This window comes from Salvelinus fontinalis, unplaced genomic scaffold (genome assembly GCF_029448725.1).
Source record: "Salvelinus fontinalis isolate EN_2023a unplaced genomic scaffold, ASM2944872v1 scaffold_0385, whole genome shotgun sequence".
Classification (NCBI taxonomy): Eukaryota; Metazoa; Chordata; class Actinopteri; order Salmoniformes; family Salmonidae; genus Salvelinus; species Salvelinus fontinalis.
In genome coordinates this window covers 7,501-22,204 of record NW_026600594.1, presented here as the reverse complement: position 1 = coordinate 22,204, position 14,704 = coordinate 7,501, and the positions used below count along the sequence as shown (strand labels likewise).

Below are 14,704 nucleotides of genomic sequence, written 5' to 3'. Positions count from 1 at the left end.
TTATATGTGGTGTGTGTGTGTGTGTGTTATATGTGGTGTGTGTGTGTGTGTGTTATATGTGGTGTGTGTGTGTGTGTGTTATATGTGGTGTGTGTGTGTGTGTGTTATATGTGGTGTGTGTGTGTGTGTTATATGTGGTGTGTGTGTGTGTGTGTTATATGTGGTGTGTGTGTGTGTGTGTTATATGTGGTGTGTGTGTGTGTGTGTTATATGTGGTGTGTGTGTGTGTGTGTTATATGTGGTGTGTGTGTGTGTGTGTTATATGTGGTGTGTGTGTGTGTGTGTTATATGTGGTGTGTGTGTGTGTGTTATATGTGGTGTGTGTGTGTGTGTTATATGTGGTGTGTGTGTGTGTGTGTTATATGTGGTGTGTGTGTGTGTGTGTTATATGTTGTGTGTGTGTGTGTTATATGTTGTGTGTGTGTGTGTTATATGTTGTGTGTGTGTGTGTTATATGTTGTGTGTTATGTGGTGTGTGTGTGTGTGTGTCGTCAGACAGTATTCAGACCCCTAGACTTTTTCCACGTTATGAATTAATATTAAAATTACATTTTCTTTTCAACGATCTACACAAAATACTCTGACGTCAAAGTGGAATAAAAATTATATTTAAAAAAATGATCTATATTAATGAAAAATATAACAAATGTATTTAGATGTTACAGACTTCAGTCTTTCTGGGTCTCGAAGAGCTTTAAACACCTGGATTTTACAATATTTGTACATTTTATTCTTTTCTATATTCTTCAATCTCCGTCAAGTTGGTTGTTGATCATTGCTAGACAGCCATTTTCAGGTCTTTCCATAGATTTAAGCCGATTTAAGTCAAAACTGTAACGAGGCCCCTCAGGAACATTAAATGTCTTCTTGGTAAACAGCTCAGTGTAGATTTGGTCTTGTGTTTTAGGTTATTGTCCGGCTGAAAGGTGAATTCACCGCTTTCCATGAATTCATGGAAAGCGGACTGAACCAGGTTTGGATTCTTCCTGTGATTAGCGCCATTCAGTTTTTATTTTGTTATCCTAAAAATCTCCCCGGTCCTTACCGATGACAAGCATACCCATAACATGATGCAGCCACCACTATGCTTGAGAATATGAAGAGTGGTACTCAGTGATGTGTTGTGTTTGCCCCAAATATAACACTTTCTATTCAGGACAAAAGTTAATTTATTCGCTACATTTTCTGTAGTATTACTTTAGTGCCTTGCTGCAAACAGGAGGCATGTTTGGTAATATTTTTTATTCTGTACAGACTTCCTTCTTTTCACTCTGTCATTTAGGTTAGTATTGTGGAGTAGCTATAATGTTTTTTATCCATCCTCAGTTCTATCACAGCCATTTAAACTCTCTAACTGTTTTAAAGTCACCATTAGCCTCATGGTGACTAATTCTGTGCTTTCAAATCCACTCCTCGACTGAGGATGGACCTCACAGATAATTGTTTGTGGGGGGTACAAGAGATGAGGTAGTCATTCATAAATCATATTAAACATTATTATTGCACACAGTGAGTCCATGTGACTTGTTGAGCACATTTTGACTCCTGAACGTATTTAGTCTTGACATAACCAAGGGGTTGAATACTTATTGACTCAATACATTTCAGCTTTTTATTTTTGTATTAAATGTTTTATTTATTTTTTAAAAGTCTAAAAACAGATTTCCACTTTGACATGGTGAAGTATTGTGTGTAAATCAATGGCACAACATCTCAATTTAATCCATTTTAAATTCAAAGCTGTAAAACGACAAAATATGGGGAAAACTTCCAGAAGGGACTGTGTGTGTGTGTGTGTGTGTGTGTGTGTGTGTGTGTGTGTGTGTGTGTGTGTGTGTGTGTGTGTGTGTGTGTGTACACCTACCTGGTCCACATTGAAGAAGCCAGCCGACTGCAGGACCTGACAGAGAGACTCAATCAGTTTGGTCTTGTCTGTCGGGTCCATGCCTTTATTAACAATCTCAAACAGACAGTCACACGCCTCCTCTCTCAGGTCCTCCACAGACATCTGACTCAGCAGCAGGTTTATAAACCTGGAGGGACATGAAACACTGGTTACACACTGGTCCAGGACCTGTCATCTGATCTAGTCTGGTTCATTAACCTGGAGGGACAGGAACACACTGGTCCAGGACCAGTCATCTGATCTAGTCTGGTTCATTAACCTGGAGGGACAGAAACACACTGGTCCAGGACCTGTCATCTGATCTAGTCTGGTTCATTAACCTGGAGGGACAGAAACACACTGGTCCAGGACCAGTCATCTGATCTAGTCTGGTTCATTAACCTGGAGGGACAGAAACACACTGGTCCAGGACCAGTCATCTGATCTAGTCTGGTTCATTAACCTGGAGGGACAGAAACACACTGGTCCAGGACCTGTCATCTGATCTAGTCTGGTTCATAAACCTGGAAACTGCAGTCATGTTCATTATTCTTTGCAATGATTTAGGAATCCATGTAAGTATTAGCTAGGTTGCCACTTGTTGTTCGTCTGTTGAAATTGAACTTCAGTTTATGAAAATAAATAGCTAGCTAGCTACTACACCCTGTTGCCCAAAGCTAACGTTATAAGCAGCCAGCTACTTAACCCTGTTGCCCAAAGCTAACGTTATAAGCAGCTAGCTACTTAACCCTGTTGCCCAAAGCTAACGTTATAAGCAGCCAGCTACTTAACCCTGTTGCCCAAAGCTAACGTTATAAGCAGCCGGCTACTTAACCCTGTTGCCCAAAGCTAACGTTATAAGCAGCCAGCTACTTAACCCTGTTGCCTAAAGCTAACGTTATAAGCAGCCAGCTACTTAACCCTGTTGCCCAAAGCTAACGTTATAAGCAGCCAGCTACTTAACCCTGTTGCCCAAAGCTAACGTTATAAGCAGCCAGCTACTTAACCCTGTTGCCTAAAGCTAACGTTATAAGCAGCCAGCTACTTAACCCTGTTGCCCAAAGCTAACGTTATAAGCAGCCAGCTACTTAACCCTGTTGCCCAAAGCTAACGTTATAAGCAGCCAGCTACCTAACCCTGTTGCCCAAAGCTAACGTTATAAGCAGCCAGCTACTTAACCCTGTTGCCCAAAGCTAACGTTATAAGCAGCCAGCTACTTAACCCTGTTGCCCAAAGCTAACGTTATAAGCAGCCAGCTACTTAACCTTGTTGCCCAAAGCTAACGTTATAAGCAGCTAGCTACTAAACCCTGTTGCCCAAAGCTAACGTTATAAGCAGCCAGCTACTTAACCCTGTTGCCCAAAGCTAACGTTATAAGCAGCCAGCTACTTAACCCTGTTGCCCAAAGCTAACGTTATAAGCAGCCAGCTACTTAACCCTGTTGTCCAAAGCTAACGTTATAAGCAGCCAGCTACTTAACCCTGTTGCCCAAAGCTAACGTTATAAGCAGCCAGCTACTTAACCCTGTTGCCCAAAGCTAACGTTATAAGCAGCTAGCTACTAAACCCTGTTGCCCAAAGCTAACGCTATAAGCAGCCAGCTACTTAACCCTGTTGCCCAAACAGCCAGCTACTTAACCCTGTTGCCCAAAGCTAACGTTATAAGCAGCCAGCTAGCTTCATGTGGCTAGTGAGGCTCGACCGGACCGGGTTATGTGTTGTGAAGCTGGCCACAATAAGGATTAGGCACAAACGATAGCTACTGAAACAGATGTTGGCTAGCTAACGATAGCTACTGAAACCGATGTTGGCTAGCTAACGATAGCTACAGAAAACGATGTTGGCTTGCTAACGATAGCTAACGAAACCGACGTTGGCTTGCTAACGATAGCTAACGAAACCGACGTTGGCTTGCTAACGATAGCTAACGAAACCGACGTTGGCTAGCTAACGATAGCTAACGAAACCGATGTTGGCTAGCTAACGATAGCTACTGAAACCGATGTTGGCTAGCTAACGATAGCTACTGAAACCGATGTTGGCTAGCTAACGATAGCTACTGAAACCGATGTTGGCTTGCTAACGATAGCTAACGAAACCGATGTTGGCTTGCTAACGATAGCTAACGAAACCGGTGTTGGCTAGCTAACGAAACCGATGTTGGCTAGCTAACGATAGCTACTGAAACCGATGTTGGCTAGCTAACTATAGCTACTGAAACCGATGTTGGCTAGCTAACTATAGCTACTGAAACCGATGTTGGCTAGCTAACTATAGCTACTGAAACCGATGTTGGCTAGCTAACTATAGCTACTGAAACCGATGTTGGCTAGCTAACTATAGCTACTGAAACCGATGTTGGCTAGCTAACTATAGCTACTGAAACCGATGTTGGCTAGCTAACTATAGCTACTGAAACCGATGTTGGCTAGCTAACTATAGCTACTGAAACCGATGTTGGCTAGCTAACTATAGCTATTGAAACCGATGTTGGCTAGCTAACTATAGCTATTGAAACAGATGTTGGCTAGCTAACTATAGCTACTGAAACCGATGTTGGCTAGCTAACTATAGCTACTGAAACCGATGTTGGCTAGCTAACTATAGCTACTGAAACCGATGTTGGCTAGCTAACTTTAGCTACTGAAACCGATGTTGGCTAGCTAACTATAGCTACTGAAACCGATGTTGGCTAGCTAACTATAGCTACTGAAACCGATGTTGGCTAACTAACTATAGCTACTGAAACCGATGTTGGCTAGCTAACTATAGCTACTGAAACCGATGTTGGCTAGCTAACTATAGCTACTGAAACCGATGTTGGCTAGCTAACTATAGCTACTGAAACCGATGTTGGCTAGCTAACTATAGCTACTGAAACCGATGTTGGCTAGCTAACTATAGCTACTGAAACCGATGTTGGCTAGCTAACTATAGCTACTGAAACCGATGTTGGCTAGCTAACTATAGCTACTGAAACCGATGTTGGCTAGCTAACTATAGCTACTGAAACCGATGTTGGCTAGCTAACTATAGCTACTGAAACCGATGTTGGCTAGCTAACGATAGCTACTGAAACAGATGTTGGTTAGCTAACGATAGCTACTGAAACAGATGTTGGCTAGCTAACAATAGCTACTGAAACAGATGTTGGCTAGCTAACGATAGCTACTGAAACAGATGTTGGCTAGCTAGCGATAGCTACTGAAACAGATGTTGGCTAGCTAACAATAGCTACTGAAACAGATGTTGGCTAGCTAACGATAGCTACTGAAACAGATGTCGTTTTGCTGTGTTTTTGGGGAAGAACGTTGTTTACATTCATGAGCTAGCTAGCTTTTTTTTTTAAATGACCAGCATTGTAGGTGCGCGAGACAACTTTACCAGCATCAGAGCATACGTATCGATGAATCGTTGTGACATATGAAATACGAGTGATAGTGTAATCAATGAATGCACGTGTTAAATTACGTGACGTGCAGTCATATCCAGGTCCTGATTGGTCAACAAGCTTATGTGACACGTCAAATAGTGTATATTTTTGGACACAAACACCCAAACAGCGTTCCATAGAAATCCTGGGGGAGAATAAAACGACTGACCACACAGACAGACCAGGCCGACCACAGACAGACCACAGGCCGACCACAGACAGACAGACCACAGGCCGACCACAGACAGACCACAGGCCGACCACAGACATGACAGACCACAGGCCGACCACAGACAGACAGACCACAGGCCGACCACAGACAGACAGACAGACCACAGACCACAGGCCACAGGCCGACCACAGACAGACAGACCAGGCCGACCACAGACAGACCAGGCCGACCACAGGCCGACCACAGGCCGACCACAGACCACAGGCCGACCACAGGCCGACCACAGACAGACAGACCAGGCCGACCACAGACAGACAGACCAGGCCGACCACAGACCAGACCACAGACAGGCCGACAGACAGAGACCGACAGACGTACCTGTCGTTGGCGATGAGGTTGAGGTCTATCCAGGAGACGTATGCCCCCACCACCTCCAGACATTGACAGGTGATCTCAGGGTGAGACTGCTGATAAGACAGGCCGACAGACGTACCTGTCGTTGGCGATGAGGTTGAGGTCTATCCAGGAGACGTATGCCCCCACCACCTCCAGACATTGACAGGTGATCTCAGGGTGAGACTGCTGATAAGCCCCGAGGATCTGGTACCAAGACTCTACCAGGCTGGGGATGACCTGCTCCCTCATACCGTCCTTTATTAACGTGTTCCTACGTACCTCCTACAGAGAGGAGAGAGAGAGAGAGGAGGGGAGAGAGGAGGGGAGGGGAGAGAGAGAGAGAGGAGGGGAGAGAGGAGGGGAGGGGAGAGAGAGAGAGAGGATGGGAGAGAGAGGAGAGAGGATGGGAGAGAGAGGAGAGAGAGGAGAGAGAGAGAGAGAGAGGAGAGAGGAGGGGAGAGTTAGAGAGGAGGGGATGACCTGCTCCCTCATACCGTCCTTTATTAACGTGTTCCTACGTACCTCCTACAGAGAGGAGAGAGAGAGAGAGGAGGGGAGAGAGGAGGGGAGGGAGAGGAGAGAGAGAGGGGAGAGAGAGGAGGGGAGAGAGAGGAGGGGAGAGAGAGGAGGGGAGAGAGAGGAGGGGAGAGAGAGGAGGGGAGAGAGAGGAGAGAGAGGATAGAGGAGAGAGAGGAGGGGAGAGAGAGGAGAGTTAGAGACTAGGGATGACCTGCTCCCTCAATAGGGAGGGAGGGTGGGGGGGTTGTCCACCACCTCAGTGTCCTCTTACCTCAGGGGAGTGCAGGATGTCTCTGTCCACCACCTCAGCGTCCTCTTACCTCAGGGGAGTGCAGGATGTCTCTGTCCACCACCTCAGTGTCCTCTTACCTCAGGGGAGTGCAGGATGTCTCTGTCCACCACCTCAGCGTCCTCTTACCTCAGGGGAGTGCAGGATGTCTCTGTCCACCACCTCAGTGTCCTCTTACCTCAGGGGAGTGCAGGATGTCTCTGTCCACCACCTCAGCGTCCTCTTACCTCAGGGGAGTGCAGGATGTCTCTGTCCACCACCTCAGTGTCCTCTTACCTCAGGGGAGTGCAGGATGTCTCTGTCCACCACCTCAGCGTCCTCTTACCTCAGGGGAGTGCAGGATGTCTCTGTCCACCACCTCAGTGTCCTCTTACCTCAGGGGAGTGCAGGATGTCTCTGTCCACCACCTCAGCGTCCTCTTACCTCAGGGGAGTGCAGGATGTCTCTGTCCACCACCTCAGTGTCCTCTTACCTCAGGGGAGTGCAGGATGTCTCTGTCCACCACCTCAGCGTCCTCTTACCTCAGGGGAGTGCAGGATGTCTCTGTCCACCACCTCAGCGTCCTCTTACCTCAGGGGAGTGCAGGATGTCTCTGTCCACCACCTCAGTGTCCTCTTACCTCAGGGGAGTGCAGGATGTCTCTGTCCACCACCTCAGTGTCCTCTTACCTCAGGGGAGTGCAGGATGTCTCTGTCCACCACCTCAGCGTCGATGGCCATCAGTGTTCTGAGGTAGACGTCGACCCCGTGTGGGTTCAGGCCCACTAGAGACAGCAGGTCATAGAAGAACTTGGGCCAGTGGGTCAGGTACTCCATCACGAAGGTCAGAGCAAACACCTGGGCTGCCTTGTTACGGATAAACGGCTTCTCTGGTTGGGAGTTCATTAACTGGAGAGGAGGAAGAGGAAGGAGGAGGAAGGAAAGTTGGAGGAAGGGAAGGAAGAGGAAGAAGTTGAGGAGGAAGAGGAGGAAGGGAAGGAAGACGAGGAAGATGAGGAGGAAGGGGAAGAGGAGGAAGGGAAGGAAGACAAGGAGGAAGAGGAGGAAGGGAAGGAAGATGAGGAAGATGAGGAGGGATAGGAGGAAGGTAGGAAGGGAAGGAAAGGAGGAAGGTAGGAAGGGAAGGAGGAGGAAGAAGATGAGGAGGAAGAGGAGGGGAAGGATTGCAGGGATAGCAGAGAAGGAGAATAGCATATTGAAATTAATTTATGACAATTTTTCAAACCAGGAAGTGGAAGATGGCCGAACCTCATGACTGTATAAAAATGTGTAACGAACAAAAGCTCAAGTAACAAAGTGTGTTGTTGATGAAATCTGCTCCGTTGTTTGTGACAAGCTGACTACACACCTGCATTCTAGCTGTTTGGGGTTTTAGGCTGGGTTTCTGTACAGCACTTCGAGATATTATCTGATGTACGAAGGGCTATATAAAATAAAATTGATTGATTGATTGATTGACTAAAGTTTCAGACAGAGAAGCAGATCCCCACCTGACACTGCAGCCATTTCATCAGGGACTCTCTAATCAGCTGTTGCTGGGCAGGACTGAGACCTCCATGTCTGGGACAAAACACAGAACACTAACAGTCACTTTGTGTTCATCACTAATTCATAGAGGAATCCTGCTAACAGAGAGACACATGGTTTTCATTCAGATGGTAGTAGGAAACGTGCCAGTACTTTAATACTCGACTGTAAAAGCATGAGAAAAGGTCACAGCTATAGCTGTTATCTAGAGTCAATGGGATTGGAGGAACAGTCAACCTATTATCACAGCCTTCCTAATTCATCATCTATCAGACTAGTGGCAGGATGACAACTGACAGAGGTACTTCCTCCCCTCCTTTCCTGCCTCACCTCACCTCTCCTCATCCCCATCCCCTCCCCTCCCCTCTCCTCTCCTCTCCTCTCCCCTCTTCCCCTCTCCTCTCCTCATCCCCTCCCCTTCCTCCTCCTCCCCCCCCTCTCCTCCTCCCCCCCTCTCCTCCTCTCCTCTCCTCTCCCCTCTTCCCCTCTCCTCTCCTCTCCTCATCCCCTCCCCTCCCTCCTCCTCCTCCCCCCCTCTCCTCCTCCCCCCCCTCTCCTCCTCCCCCCCCCCCCCCCCCTCCTCTCCTCCTCTCACCTGTATTTGATCTGGTGCTCCAGGACTTGGAAACAGAAGAACTTCACGTGGTCGTCACTGAGAGAGGGATTAATAAAGTTATTACAATACAACATGTCACATGGTCGTCACTGAGAGAGGGATTAATAAAGTTATTACAATACAACACAGGGTCGTCACAGAGAGGGATTAATAAAGTTATTACAATACAACATGTCACATGGTCGTCACTGAGAGGGATTAATAAAGTTATTACAATACAACACAGGGTCGTCACTGAGAGAGGGATTAATAAAGTTATTACAATACAACACATGGTCGTCACTGAGAGAGGGATTAATAAAGTTATTACAATACATTCAACACAGGGGGGACCAACACGGGGGGGGGACCAGAATTCAGAACGACCAACACAGAGACCAGTCCAGAGAGGGACCAACAGGGAGACCAACAGGGAGACCAACAGAGGGACCAACAGGGAGACCAGAGAAGGACCAACAGGGAGACCAACAGGGAGACCAACAGGGAGACCAACAGGGAGACCAACAGGGAGACCAACAGGGAGACCAACAGGGAGACCAACAGGGAGACCAACAGGGAGACCAACAGGGGGACCAGAGAAGGACCAACAGGGAGACCAACAGGGAGACCAACAGGGAGACCAACAGGGAGACCAACAGGGAGACCAACAGACAGACCAACAGACAGACCAACAGACGGACCAACAGACGGACCAACAGACGGACCAACAGACGGACCAACAGGGGGACCAACAGACGGACCAACAGACGGACCAACAGACGGACCAACAGACGGACCAACAGACGGACCAACAGACGGACCAACAGACGGACCAACAGACGGACCAACAGGGAGACCAACAGGGGGACCAACAGGGAGACCAACAGGGGGACCAACAGGGGGACCCACAGGGGGACCCACAGGGGGACCCACAGGGGGACCAACAGGGAGACCAACAGGGGGACCAACAGGGGGACCAACAGGGAGACCAACAGGGAGACCAACAGGGAGACCAACAGGAAAGACCAGAGACCAACAGGGGGACCAACAGGGGGACCCACAGGGGGACCAACAGGGGGACCAACAGGGGGACCAACAGGGGGACCAACAGGGGGACCACCAGGGGGACCAACAGGGAGACCAACAGGGAGACCAACAGGGAGACCAACAGGAAAGACCAGAGACCAACAGGGGGACCAACAGGGGGACCAACAGGGGGACCAACAGGGGGACCAACAGGGGGACCAACAGGGAGACCAACAGGAAAGACCAGAGACCAACAGGGGGACCAACAGGGGGACCAACAGGGGGACCAACAGGGGGACCAACAGGGGGACCAACAGGAAAGACCAGAGACCAACAGGGAGACCAACAGGGGGACCAACAGGGAGACCAACAGGAAAGACCAGAGACCAACACAGAGACCAACACAGAGACCAACAGGGGGACCAACAGGGAGACCAACAGGGAGACCAACAGGGAGACCAACAGGAAAGACCAGAGACCAACAGAGACCAACAGGAAAGACCAGAGACCAACACAGAGACCAACACAGAGACCAACACAGAGACCAACAGGGGGACCAACAGGAAAGACCAGAGACCAACACAGAGACCAACACAGAGACCAACAGGGGGACCAACAGGGAGACCAACAGGGAGACCAACAGGAAGATCAGAGACCAACAGGGAGACCAACAGACGGACCAACAGGGAGACCAACAGAGGGACCAACAGGGAGACCAACAGGGGGACCAACAGGGGGACCAACAGGGGGACCCACAGGGGGACCCACAGGGGGACCCACAGGGAGACCCACAGGGAGACCAACAGGAAGATCAGAGACCAACAGGGAGACCAACAGGGGGACCAACAGGGAGACCAACAGGGAGACCAACAGGGGGACCAACAGGGGGACCAACAGGGAGACCCACAGGGGGACCCACAGGGGGACCCACAGGGGGACCCACAGGGGGACCCACAGGGGGACCAACAGGGGGACCAACAGGGAGACCAACAGGGAGACCAACAGGGAGACCAAAAGGAAGACCAGAGACCAACAGGGAGACCAACAGGGAGACCAAAAGGAAGACCAGAGACCAACAGGGAGACCAACAGAGAGACCGACAGGGAGACCAACAGAGAAGGACCAACAGGGGGACCAACAGAGAAGGACCAACAGGGGGACCAACAGGGGGACCAACAGGGGGACCAACAGGGGGACCAACAGGGGGACCAACAGGGGGACCAGAGACCAACAGGGAGACCAGAGACCAACGGGAAGACCAACAGAGAGACCAGAGTCCAGAGAAGGACCAACAGGGAGACCAACAAGGGGACCAACAGGGAGACCAGAGTCCAGAGAAGGACCAACAGGGAGACCAACAAGGGGACCAACAGGGAGACCAGAGTCCAGAGAAGGACCAACAGAGAGACCAGAGACCAACAGAGAGACCAACAGGGAGACCAACAGAGAGACCAGAGACCAACAGAGAGACCAACAGGGAGACCAAGCAGTAGAACAAGTTGGAATCTGAAACCTCCCAGGTGTGAGTAGAAGGATACCATACCGTCTCTAATCAGAATCCTACCAACTAAATGGTTCTCACCTGTAAATGTCTTTAGCCAGGGCCTCTGCACACACCTCCCAGGCATCCTGGGACTCCTTCAACTGCTCAAAATACACCATCGCCTGAGGAGGAGAGGGCCAGAGAGAGGGCCAGAGAGAGAAGCAGGGAAAGGGGCAGAGAGAGAAGCAGAGAGAAACAGAGAGAGGGGCAGAGAGAAAAGCAGAGAGAGGGGTAGAGAAAGAGGCAGAGAGAGGGGCAGAGAGAAACAGAGAGAGGGGCAGAGAGAAAAGCAGAGAGGGGCAGAGAGAGAAACAGAGAGAGAAACAGAGAGAGAGGCAGATAGAAGGGCAGAGAGAGGGGAGAAACAAACAAGAGTTAGAAAAGGGAGTGAGAGAAAGAGAGCTTCTGAATCTCACACATAACTACCACATTCTGCAGCCAGCCACACAAACCCTCGTGCTGACAGTGGAGAGGGACTATGGTGGCTAGCTGGCTGGCTGGCTGGTTGGCTGGCTGGTTGGCTGCCTCAAGGACACAGAGTTGGTGTGGGTGTCTAGACATGTATTTCTGTGTTGGCCACCATCTGAAAAAGCATGGCGGAAGCCTTGTGTTCCACAGCAGATGCCCGGTGGAAGTCTGACGAGACAGAGCGTTGGTTCAAGTCCCATGGATGGAGAGTCTGACGAGACAGAGAGCTGGTTGTCTAAGTCCCATGGATGGAGAGTCTGACGAGACAGAGCGTTGGTTGTCAAGTCCCATGGATGGAGAGTCTGACGAGACAGAGAGCTGGTTGTCTAAGTCCCATGGATGGAGAGTCTGACGAGACAGAGAGCTGGTTGTCAAGTCCCATGGATGGAGAGTCTGACGAGACAGAGCGTTGGTTCAAGTCCCATGGATGGAGAGTCTGACGAGACAGAGCGTTGGTTCAAGTCCCATGGATGGAGAGTCTGACGAGACAGAGAACTTGTCAAGTCCCATGGATGGAGAGTCTGACGAGACAGAGAGCTGGTTGTCAAGTCCCATGGATGGAGAGTCTGACGAGACAGAGCGTTGGTTCAAGTCCCATGGATGGAGAGTCTACATAGATCAGTCTACATGGCTCAGAATCATTTCCAGTAGCCAATGTGTTTGGATCAAGTCCAGATGGCTCAGAATCATTTCCAGGAGCCAATGTGTTTGGATCAAGTCTAGATGGCTCAGAATCATTTCCAGGAGCCAATGTGTTTGGATCAAGTCCAGATGGGTCTGAGAATCATTTCCAGGAGCCAATGAGTTTGGATCAAGTCCAGATGGGTCAGAATCATTTCCAGGAGCCAATGAGTTTGGATCAAGTCCAGATGGGTCAGAATCATTTCCAGGAGCCAATGCGTTTGGATCAAGTCTAGATGGCTCAGAATCATTTCCAGGAGCCAATGCGTTTGGATCAAATCCAGATGGGTCTGAGAATCATTTCCAGGAGCCAATGTGTTTGGATCAATTCTAGATGGGTCAGAATCATTTCCAGGAGCCAATGCGTTTGGATCAAGTCTAGATGGCTCAGAATCATTTCCAGGAGCCAATGCGTTTGGATCAAGTCCAGATGGGTCTGAGAATCATTTCCAGGAGCCAATGTGTTTGGATCAATTCTAGATGGGTCAGAATCATTTCCAGGAGTCAATGCGTTTGGATCAAGTCTAGATGGCTCAGAATCATTTCCAGGAGCCAATGTGTTTGGATCAAGTCTAGATGGCTCAGAATCATTTCCAGGAGCCAATGAGATTGGATCAAGTCTAGATGGGTCAGAGAATCATTTCCAGTAGCCAATGTGTTTGGATCAAGTCTAGATGGGTCTGAATCATTTCCAGGAGCCAATGTGTTCGGATCAAGTCTAGATGGGTCTGAATCATTTCCAGGAGCCAATGAGTTTGGATCAAGTCCAGATGGCTCAGAATCATTTCCAGGAGCCAATGTGATTGGATCAAGTCTAGATGGGTCAGAGAATCATTTCCAGGAGCCAATGTGATTGGATCAAGTCTAGATGGGTCAGAGAATCATTTCCAGGAGCCAATGTGTTCGGATCAAGTCTAGATGGGTCAGAGAATCATTTCCAGGAGCCAACGTGTTTGGATTCGGAAGATTTGTCCTCTTAGAAGCACATGAATGAACTGCACACACCACACACACCACACACACACCACACACACCACACACACCACACACACCACACACACCACACACACCACACACACCACACACACACACACACACACACACAGTGTAATGAACTGCACACAGAGACACACACACAGTGTAATGAACTGCACACAGACACACACACACACACACACACACACAGACAGACACACAGTGTAATGAACTGCACACAGAGACACACACAGAGACAGACACACAGTGTAATGAACTGCACACAGACACACACACACAGAGACAGACACACACACAGTGTAATGAACTACACACACACACACACACACACACACACACACACACACACACACACACACACACACACACACACACACAATGTAATGAACTGCACACAGAGACACAGAGACACACACAGAGACAGACACACAGTGTAATGAACTGCACACCGAGACACACACACAGTGTGATGAGACGTACCTTCTGCCTATAGCAGGCGTCTGCATTAGGGTTGAGCCCCAGCAGGGCCTGCTCGTCCATGTTGATGATGGAGACAGACTGGCAGGCCATGAGAAGGTTAGCTGCTGCCCTCCACGGTAGTTTCACGGTCTTCTGCTGCTGCCCTCCACTGTAGTTTCACGGTCTTCTGCTGCTGCCCTCCACGGTAGTTTCACGGTCTTCTGCTGCTGCCCTCCACGGTAGTTTCACGGTCTTCTGCTGCTGCCCTCCACTGTAGTTTCACGGTCTTCTGCTGCTGCCCTCCACGGTAGTTTCACGGTCTTCTGCTGCTGCCCTCCACTGTAGTTTCACGGTCTTCTGCTGCTGCCCTCCACGGTAGTTTCACGGTCTTCTGCTGCTGCCCTCCACGGTAGTTTCACGGTCTTCTGCTGCTGCCCTCCACTGTAGTTTCACGGTCTTCTGCTGCTGCACTCCACGGTAGTTTCACGGTCTTCTGCTGCTGCCCTCCACGGTAGTTTCACGGTCTTCTGCTGCTGCCCTCCACGGTAGTTTCACGGTCTTCTGCTGCTGCCCTCCACTGTAGTTTCACGGTCTTCTGCTGCTGCCCTCCACGGTAGTTTCACGGTCTTCTGCTGCTGCCCTCCACTGTAGTTTCACGGTCTTCTGCTGCTGCCCTCCACTGTAGTTTCACGGTCTTCTGCTGCTGCCCTCCACTGT

At 49.5% G+C, this 14,704-nt stretch overlaps 1 protein-coding gene across 1 annotated transcript in view; it reads right to left on the bottom strand.

Annotated features, from left to right (window-relative positions):
- LOC129845852 (exportin-T) overlaps positions 1-14,704 on the bottom strand; it is a 115,868-nt gene that overhangs the window by 101,101 nt on the left and 63 nt on the right. The window contains exons 1-7 of the mRNA XM_055913778.1: positions 14,009-14,704; positions 11,423-11,505; positions 8,815-8,871; positions 8,183-8,252; positions 7,362-7,580; positions 5,983-6,167; positions 1,865-2,033 (exon numbers count right to left, since the gene is read on the bottom strand). The exon at positions 14,009-14,704 is cut by the window's right edge and continues 63 nt beyond it. Coding sequence (XP_055769753.1) covers positions 1,865-2,033; positions 5,983-6,167; positions 7,362-7,580; positions 8,183-8,252; positions 8,815-8,871; positions 11,423-11,505; positions 14,009-14,098 — 873 coding nt within the window. The 5' untranslated portion in view covers positions 14,099-14,704. The remainder of the gene's footprint in view (positions 1-1,864; positions 2,034-5,982; positions 6,168-7,361; positions 7,581-8,182; positions 8,253-8,814; positions 8,872-11,422; positions 11,506-14,008) is intronic.